This window comes from Elephantulus edwardii, unplaced genomic scaffold (genome assembly GCF_000299155.1).
Source record: "Elephantulus edwardii isolate Elephantulus edwardi_28Jun2011 unplaced genomic scaffold, EleEdw1.0 scaffold00249, whole genome shotgun sequence".
Classification (NCBI taxonomy): domain Eukaryota; kingdom Metazoa; phylum Chordata; class Mammalia; order Macroscelidea; family Macroscelididae; genus Elephantulus; species Elephantulus edwardii.
The window spans coordinates 2,461,841-2,472,058 of NW_006399999.1; the positions used below are offsets into that span (position 1 = coordinate 2,461,841).

General features: G+C 40.7%; 1 protein-coding gene across 1 annotated transcript in view; it reads right to left on the minus strand.

The window, feature by feature from the left end:
• Positions 1-212: 212 nt before the first annotated feature.
• The window catches only part of PLP1 (proteolipid protein 1), a 14,345-nt gene continuing 4,339 nt past the window's right edge, over positions 213-10,218 (minus strand). Inside the window, exons 2-7 of the mRNA XM_006899241.1 lie at positions 5,156-5,342; positions 4,030-4,291; positions 2,851-3,019; positions 2,324-2,397; positions 1,553-1,618; positions 213-284 (exon numbers count right to left, since the gene is read on the minus strand). Of these exons, the coding sequence (XP_006899303.1) occupies positions 213-284; positions 1,553-1,618; positions 2,324-2,397; positions 2,851-3,019; positions 4,030-4,291; positions 5,156-5,342 (830 nt within the window). The remainder of the gene's footprint in view (positions 285-1,552; positions 1,619-2,323; positions 2,398-2,850; positions 3,020-4,029; positions 4,292-5,155; positions 5,343-10,218) is intronic.

The window sequence follows — 10,218 nt, forward strand, 5'->3', positions numbered from 1 at the left end:
ACCAGCTGTGAAGCAAAAGTCACTAAAAGAGGTACATAAGAGGGGAGAGTCCATAGAGAGACATTAATTGCCGCAATACTCTCCTTTGTTGTTATACTTGTCAAGTAAGAAGAGTCAGTGGCAAAGGCAAAGAGTTAAGACCGGGAGACGCAGCATTGCAGGCTGTGTGGTTAGAGCCTCGCTGTTAGACAAAGGGTAGTTTCTACAGGAGATCAGAACTTGGTGCCTCGGCCCATAAGTTTGAGGACGGCAAAGTTGTAAGTGGCAGCAATCATGAAGGTGAGCTGTAGGGAACAGAAGAGAGAATATGAATGAGAGTAGAAAAAAAAAAGCTTTGTTTTCTTGGATTATTTTGGGAGCAAGAAAGGGTAGATTTAAAGTCAAAACCAGATAAAGGGGCGAAAGCATGCACTATAAGAACAACACCTAGCAGGCTTTTTCCTCATATAGTTAAATAAAAGTCCTCTCTGAGATAATGCCTTACAATGTCTCAGGCCCAGAGAATCAACTTATCAAGAACCTATGCTGCACATACAGTCAGTAACCAAACTTCAGTTTTCCACTTAGGAAGTTTTGCCATCATCATGTTCATACATTTGAGTGGCATGTAGTCACTGAGTGTTTGTTGCAGACAGACAGCACCACCATGCAGTGTGTGTGTGCGTGTGTGTGTGTGCGCGCGCGCGCGCGCGCGCACGCGTGCTGTCAAGTCGGAACCCACCCGTAGCTGACCCTCCAGAGGATTTTCAGAGGCAGTTAATCGCATGGGAGGAGACTGTCTATCCTTCTCCCATGGAGCAGCTGGTGACCTCAAACCACATCCCTTCAGGCCTGCAGCACAGCTTCTTGCCACTAGGCCACCAGAGTTCCTGCTTTTTGCTTAATACATCAACTTATTTTATAAGGTGAGAAGCAATAAAGCTCTGCATAAAAGCCCAGGCAGTAGAGACTAGGAGTTTTGCGAGTTCAAGCTTGATCTATCATCAGCTAACTGAGTAATTTCATATAAGCTGCTTCATTCTTCAGTGCCTTGGGTTTTTAATCTGCATGATAAGTGTACTATATTGATATTGTAATATAAAAATAGGATCTGGGATTTAGGAAGTCCCAATATTTTCTTAAGAGTAACTAAATCCCTTAGAAAGGATCTGAGACCCTTATTTATCATGTATGGCATTTCAGACCCTAGAAAATCATGTTGGGTGATGGCTTAGTGTTGTCATATGATCTTACTAGAATGTGTTAAGAATTAACTCTCATCAGTGCAAAGTACTTGGCAATATTACATGTTCTATAAATGTTAAATGTTCTAATTCATTACTACAATTCTCTTATTTCCTTTCACAATTATTCTTCTTCCCATCTAATTCCTGCAATGTTTCTTCCTCTATAACCTAATCTCACAGAGAAATACTTCTTACTGTCTCATCACAATAGTTTCTCTCCAGCATTACAAGGTTGGAAGGAGTCTACCTTCTTGCCTTTCAGCACAATTGCACCCCACCTATCTACGGACTACTGTTTGCCAAACACTTTAAAAAAACCAGCTCACCAGAGAAACCAGTGTGGCGGCAGCCCCCACAAATGCAGCAATAAACAGATGGAAGGTCATTTGGAACTACAAGGAAATACAAGAAGGAGAACCATTTTAGCATGTCTTTAGTAATCATAATTGGTTATAGATTATGAATGAAACTTTATCAATATTTTTGCATCTTTCCTGTATATTAGCACTGAATCTCTAACTAACCTGTTATTTCTGAGTGTATGTTTCCCATTTCTTAATGCACATTACAGTACCACCACAGAACACTCATAAAATAGTATGGTCCTTCGAACTAATCAATTGTTTCTTATAGGCATGCTGAGCATCCCATCTTGCTTTCAAAATACCATTTTATTGCATTCCTCCACGGGATTTACCTTTTTAATGTATTTTTTAAAAATCTTATTAGAGATTATGAAAAGTATTTTATAAAATCTTTGAATGTTTCTACATATAGCCTGTTATTTTAATAAGATGTTATGGATTTTTTTAAAACAAAAAGGAGAAAAAAATTTTGTTTGGAGAACTTATCTTTACCCGCCACTAACAATTTCTTTTTTAAGAGGAAAAGTTTTGGAATGAAAGTATTTCTATGCAGCACTAGGGAAAGTAGATATTTTACCATCTTTGTTCATTGTCTAAAGCATACTCAACAACACTTTGTAGAAGGCAATAAAAATCCTGCAGAGAAACTACAGTCTTTAAAAGTAAAGATCTATGTAGGAATTTGTATGACACTAACCAATCTATTATTAAAAACTCAAATAGCCGACTGACCTCAGCTGTTTTGCAGATGGACAGAAGGTTGGAGCCACACACCTTGCCAGGGAAAGCATTCCATGGGAGAACACCTAAGTAAGATACACAAGTTAACTAGATTAAACTTGATGGAGTCATGGGTCCACATGGAGATTTTTCCATCTTTAGTAATACTGGCTGAAAAGTTGGGTACTAACAATAATCAGGACCCTATTTTCTAAAGGCGACTTAGAAAAATTAGTGTTTTCCGAAAGCTGTGAAATCCTGCTTCTGTGTATAGAAATGTACTGCTTCTAGATTGGGAACAGCAGCCACCTAGGGTTGATCAGTTGTTTAGTCAAGGAAACTCCCAGCACTTCCAAAATGTTCCCTTACAAGGAAGAACCCTATCCAACGTCAGTGGAGAAAGAGAAATAGATTATGATTTAGGCATTCCAGTCTTCCCCCACCCCATAACCAACACCCTCGTTACTGTAAGAAAATTACCAAATATCTAATGCTTCACTAAGGCGTGGAAGAGCCAAGGTAACAATGACCTAACTCACCATACATTCTGGCATCAGCACAGAGACTGCCTATGCTGGCAGAAGTCTTGCTGGGGAAAGCAATAGACTGGCAGGTGGTCCAGGTGTTGAAGTAAATGTACACAGGCACAGCAGAGCAGGCAAACACCAGGAGCCACACAACGGTCAGGGCATAAGTGATACCCACAAACTAAAATGATTGACATGGATGGTTAGAGATCAGCCTTAGCCTACAGATGTTGAAATACATATTAGGAGATCCCGGAGTGGCATGTGCAAGACACAAAACCAGATTTCAGGGATCTCCACCAACTGAAATTAGTGAACAGAGTACTTTTATCAAGTGTCATTGGCAGTATCTACTAGAGAACTGGCCCCAAGTATGACAGAGGGTGAGGGGAGTAGGTGGGGTTGGAGTGAGATGGATCCCTGGGTTAGAGAGGCTTCAGGGGCTTTTTCCAGGCAGATTTGGTGTAAAGAAAACAAAACAGATCTTGAAAGAAAGTTGTGCCATTTTGTGCCTTAGGCTGAGCTTAGAAAATGTTCCTTATCATACTTTTTTTTTTCCCTTGTCCAACTTTTGGTTCCTAGTCACTGAACAAAGGCAATTGATGTTTTTATTTCTGATCCAAAACCTTTCTAAGCCAACTGCTGGCCACAAAATAAAAGATATTACAAGTCAAGTAGGTTCCATTCCCAAAGAATCTGTAACTCTAGAGACTAAAAGTCAATATGACTTGCTTAGAAGCATGAATAGCCCTTGAATTAAATGTATTTCTCTAGTTCCCTCTGAAAACCTTCAATAGTATAGAACCCCAGCACATTGTGATCGACTTTGGAGTGTATTATCAAATTTGCATTAAATCAGGCCACATGCCTGAATCTCTAACCCATGAGTAGAATTTTTGGAAAAAGAACACCAACAACTGGCCTAGAAATGGTCTGATTATGCAAAACATACCACAGAATTCTTGCTTTTAATTTTGAGTTGGAGTTTTCTAAGGAACATTTGAAAAATGAGGCTAAGCCAGCTGGACACTACGTTCTTCCTGACCTTCTCGTTCGACTGTAGCCATCACTTCCTCACTCAAAAATCAGGCCCCAGCAGAGGACTGAGTCTTGGGTGAGAGTGAGGCCACAGACTCACGCCCATCCATTCCCCACCCCTTGTTATTTCCACAAAATCCTGAGGATGATCACCTTGTCGGGATGTCCTAGCCATTTTCCCAAACAATGACACACCCGCTCCAAAGAATGAGCTTGATGTTGGCCTCTGGAACCCCTCCCCTTCTGGCCCCCTGTTACCGTTGCACTCAGGCCCTTGCCGCAGATGGTAGTCTTGTAGTCGCCAAAGATCTGCCTGACTGCGCCGGTGGTGTAGAAGCCCTCAGCCAGCAGGAGGGCCCCATAGAGGAAGAAGAAGGAGGCAGTTCCATAGATGACATACTGGAAAGCATGGATCCTGAATTGGCAGATGGGCGGGAAAAGATCAGGGAACCTTGTTAATTAAAGATCTGGTTTCCTTTGCTTCATAAGTAAGGTAGACACTTGAGTGGCCATCTCAGCAGGACTAGGTATTCTTTAGAACAATCTCTAGGGTTCCATGTTTCCACCCTATCTTTATTGAAATAGAGAAAGACATGAAGTCTGTGGCCAGGAGCACATCTTGCTGTCTTTCTGACCTGAAGAATCAAGATCCTACTTTCCTTGTCTGAACCTTCAGAGGTGAGAGGAGAGAGCAGGTAGAGAAGAACACCTAAGGAGAAGGAGCATAACTTGCCCTCCCAGAGAGACTTAGTACTGGGCCTGAGCAAGACTCAGCAATGTCACACCAAAATAAAGAATTTTTTTTTTCTTCAAAGAGAAAAATGAACTGGTGGGGAGGGTTGGGAAGGGAGGAAAATGTGCAACAGTGAATTAACGGGGGAGAAAATTAAATGGCAAGAATATGCTGTAAAAAAAACAATAAAAAAGTAGCAAGCTCACTCTGTCTAGTCATTGTGCCCTCTTGAGTTCATATCTACCATTGTGGGGGCTCTTAATCAATATTAATTAACCATTCTGAGCACAAGTTAGATGGAAATGTGTGAGAAAACAAAGAGGAGGTGGGGAGTGGTTGGCAAGTAGGAAGAGCCTCTCTTTATGAATCTGGCACTTCCCACTTCAATTAGAGAGTTGGATGTGGCAGAGGTGGGAAGATTCTGAATCCTATCTGGCTTCCCACCAAGCCCTTCATTGTCTCTAAGATACTGACTGAATAATTCTGTATCTCCAGGAAGAAGAAAGGGGGAAAGAGATGGTTTTTGAGTGGAAGATAAATACTTACACATTGATGAGATATTCATAATCCTGGTAATTTTTGGAGAAATAGGTTTCAATTAGCTTTTCTGTGCCAGTGAGTGCTTCATGTCCACAGCCACAGAACAAGGCCACTCCAAAGAAACACAATCCAGTGGCCACCAAGGAAGCAAAGGGGGCCCCTACCAGACATCTTGCACAGCACTCTAACAAACCTATAGAACAAAGAGGGAAAATAGTCAGGGAGGAACAAAATAGGTAGTTCATGCTACCCAGATCATTCTGCACCAGTCAGCTGCTGTGCTCACCAGCACAGGGAGTACAGTGCTCGCTCTGGAATCAAAACATAGGCAGTGTAGAGGGTCAAGATTTTGAAATAGATAATTGACTCAGTAAAAAGAAATTCTTACTCTAATGCCCATAACTTGTTTTTTATAATTCAGCAAGTCGAGTAGCAAACTAGACTGTATAATAAATTTCCCACTCTTTATATCATTCTACTTTGTTTGCTTGCTTGGTTTGTTTGTTTTGATCATTTTGCAACTATTTACTTACTTTGTGCCTAGCATGGTGTTAGGTGTTATGTGCGATACAAATGCAATAAAAGACATGGATTCCACCATATGGAGGCTTTACTTCTTTAAAAATCTACGGAGGAAGGACTAACTATATAAACAAAGTAAAGTTAGTGGTTACAGAAGTATAGTTGGAGCTGCAGGAAGGAATGAGTGTTGACTGCTGGAGGTGTGGGGCTGCAAGAAGGAATAAGATGTTGGTATTATCAGACAAGATATAAATCTTAAAGGACACTCCAGGTGGGGAAATTTTAGAACTTATTTATTTCTGAATATTATTTGGTGAAAGAATGAGGGATTTTTCTGAGTCTAGAAATGTGATTTTTGTTATGCATCATTAAATCAGAACCAACTTACAGCTGACCCTTCATTGGATTTTCAGAGGCTTTAAAGCATATGGGTGGAGACCTACCATCTTTCTCCAGCAGTGCAGCTGGTGTATTCAAACCATGTGCCTTTGGGTTGGCAGCACAACTCCTTACCCACTGTTGTTGTTAAGTGCCATCGAGTCAGAGGCGACTCATAGCGACCTTATGAACAAAATCCTGGACACCTGTATAATTTTCACATTTTCTCTAGGTTCATAGAGTTTCCAGAGGCAAGCTATTATGGAAGTGGATGCCACTCCTGTTTCTAGGCTACCAAAAAATGTGGGAAATAGTCCAAGAGATGAGGGCACTGGCAGTTGGCTGGGGATAATAATGGAAAAAACGTATTATGATATATACTAATAAAAAGGCAGCTTTAGTGATCTCATACCTGCTTTGCCCTCATAATTGGTAGGTAAGCCTATGTCCTCACCTTCATTCTCACCCTAAGGGTCTGTCAAAACAGCTACAGAGGAACTTTATACAAAATCAGCAAAGCATAAAATGTCTTTCTGGCATAAGGAAAATACAACAGGGCCTGAGAACAGAGGTGTCATAAATTGCTAAGATTCTTGAACTCTCCAAACTTGGGATCATATGTAAGAATTCACAGGCTCTAAAGTAGCCCTACCCTACAAACTACCACCTGTAGTCTAAGATGTCACCTGGAATGAAATTTTGGAAATGTCAAGCAGTGACTGTTTGCGTGGGGGGGGGGAAAAAAAGACTGCCTCCTTACTCTTCAATAAAGTAGAAGGAATATTCAGCTCCTCAGGAGGAAAATGAATTATGTAATTTTTTATATGTGTGTGTGTGCATATACAACGATGTATGCATATATGTTAATCTATGAATATTCTGGGAATCTGCAATTTGGGAATAAGCATAGTGTAACTCCTTGTAGAAAAAATTGCATGACTTTATTTAGCTTGGATTTTTATATTTAAACAGTTTTTGAAGCCAAGATCATTCATCTAGCCAAGGAACCAGAGAGTCCTTTATCTGAGGACAGTTTCTTTTTAGCCCTAAGTACATGAGCACCTAATAATCTGCATGGCTAACCTGCATCAATGTGAATGGTTTTGAGAGAAAAAATTATCACAATCATGGGAAAATTGAGGTAGAGTGTTTGACTCTGTTCCTAAAGTCTCAAAACAGATGAATCTTATTACCCACCTGTTACCCAAAATTATTCTTCTTCCTGGGACTTCAAAGAGTCTTATATTAAAAAAAGTTTACATGTCACACTAGAGATGAAGTGCAAAACCCCAAGTCAAGTACAGAAAGTGGTCAACATTTACAACACAACTGAATACCTTTGCTTTTTAAGATCAGAAGCATTCCTGTCTGAAAATTTGGCCACTAAAGGAAACAATCCATTTGTAGCTGTACTTCTGTGAGTGAAAACTGAGTTTTCTCAGCATGGATTTTGCAAGAGTACTTGGTGAGACTCTCATCAAAGTGCTCTCTCTCTCTCTCTCTGTGTATACCTTTATGTTCATGCACACAGATAGGTACATACACATGTGTGTATACTGGAGGGGGAAAAACCCACAGTGACTGAAATTGGTATTTGCTTAAATAGAAATTATTTCAGAAATTAATTTTCCTCTTTCTCAACAGTTTAAAACACTAGATACATCCTGTAAGTCAAGAAGAGAAGCTTAGAACAGTGATGGCATTTTACTTCTCTGCCTGTACAATTCCTCCCCACTCCTCAACTCTTACACTTATCTTGTAAAGAAGGGCTCTGGAGTCTGGGGGTGGAGAGAGGAGAAGGTCAGTGACCCCACTGTTCTCGTTCTCCCCAGTACAGGGTCAGAACTTGGACAGAGCCCTCCATAGCTCTCTCAGACAAAGGAGTCTTGTTTTCCCCTGAGATCTCAGGAGGTTCATTGGTATTCTGCAGGGGCCTGATGACCTGGGGGTGGGGAGGGGGTCAGACTTAGGGAACAATGGAAGAACTGTTTGTTTAGTCCAGGGTAACGAGCCATCCACTCCAACAAGTAGCCCTTCTGGACCCACTCCCTCACCTCAGTTTTTTCACTCTGAGAAGAGCTAAATAATGGTTCAGGTGTCATCAGGATGAAGGAACTTGAACTCTAACTAGCCAGACATAGAATCCACCCTAAGCTTTAGCTGATGTCCCTCCTCAAGGGTTCTATCTTTGGTGTAGTTGATCCTTAAATCATCAAATAATCAGAGTGTCATATGTAGTGTTCTCACTGGCTGATAAAGGGCTATGCCTTGGCAGCAGCTCTACAGTCACCAACTTTTTCTTCTCTCATCCATTTTTCCTCTTTTTCTTGAGTTAAAATAGCTTAGCAAACCTCTTCTGCTCCACTGCCACTCAAAGAAGGACTAAGAAGGAAGTAGGCTTTAACAAATCTCTAATATGGAATCTGGAATAAATAACCTTGAATAAATCTATCACTTGTGATCTATAAACAGTTCAATGATATCAGCAAAAGTATTAGATGTCCATTTCTGTCACAATCGAAATGAAATGTTCTCTTTGAAGGTATTTATTTAAGGTTAGTATAAGTGAGGCATCTCAGACAGTTTTTCCAAGCAAAAAAGAAAACCTTGGATTCCAACTGAGGAAAACTCAGAACATGCAAGAAATTATCTTTTTTATCAAAGTGGTTGGCAATCAAATCATTCTGAGCTCACTTTGACTTTCCACAGCCCATGAAATGTCCTTTGGTTGGTTGTGTGAATAGTAGCTTAAAGCTACAAGCTCTCCATTTCAGAACACTTCATGGTTGAAAAGTTTCATTCACAAACATATGAGGGATATTCTACATGAGAATGGTTGACTGAGCACAAAATAACTAACTGGTGATACTAGTTCCCCTATCAATTCAAATGAGAGAAATTGTCTGACTTTGATTAGAAACTGTAGAGAAGAACAATTACTTTCCTCCTCAGTGTTTCCAGTTCTCGTTATGTTGATTCAGCTCAAGTATTAAGCATCTTCGCCATAACCTAAACACTGTGGAATACAAAGGTAATTCTAAGGTCTAGTCTATTTCTCCAGAGAACTTGCAGTCCTATCAAAGAGAACACATACACCTATGGATCAAGACCAAAAACTACCTATACTAAAGTGTTAAAGTGGATCTAATCAAGTTCTGTAGGCAAAAAAGTAAGGAAAGGGAAAATATCAGTCAGTTCAGTGTTGACTGGATTTGTCAGAAAATTCTCCGGACAAGTCCAAACAATCTCTTATATAACTTAAGGCTCTCCTCTCTAATACTCTGTACAGAGGTCTAACAACAACAAAAACAAAATCAATGGAACTGTGAAACTGTCATCCAGAGCCATGCTCATCCTAGGGATTGTGCTGATTCTGAAGCTGTCTCTTTAAGCATGAGCTAAAAGCTCCCAAGCCCTCCTTTCCCATGCCCTGGGCACGCCTCAGGGACCAACTCCATGATGAAAATTCAGTGTGAATCTGGGAGCTCATCAAAGGAAGGAAAGGAAGGGATTTCATAGAAAAGGATGGCAGAAAGAGACCAATTGTACTCTATACAATTCCCAGCCTGTCCCCTGAATCCAGCTGACAAAGGGAGAGATAGAAGAACCCTACACAATAGAGCTAAACAACAGGCAGGCTCATTGAGTGAAAAGCTGGCCCTGTCTCCCTAAATCTCTAATCTCCACCACAGTCTTACCCTCCTCCCAGAACCCACCCCTAAGCCTTACCCCCATTAACAGAGGTCTCCTTGATGAGGGCCTATAGCACTTGATAGAGCCAAGATGCTAGAGCAGCCGTGACTGGTACTGGGGATGGATGTAGATCTGTGGGTGGGTTCTAAGAGTAAAATAACAATGATCAGGCGGTGCCAGAGACAAAGACTTTTGCTTCTAGCTTTATCTTGGTAAGACAAAGCCCAGACTATGATTTTGCCTTTCCTCCATGATATCAACACATACCACATTCAAGGGCTAAAAAAAGATCCTGCAATCACTGGGTCTTGGGAATCCAAGCTCTGCTGCATAGTCAAGTCATGTGGACAAGACTAAATAAAGAAGAAACTCAACATCCTTTTTAGATGGATAATATTATTACTAAGGACCACCTTGTTTCCTATGCTCCTCACTTCTACTCAACTCTCTCTCTCTCTCTCTCTCTCTCTCTCTCT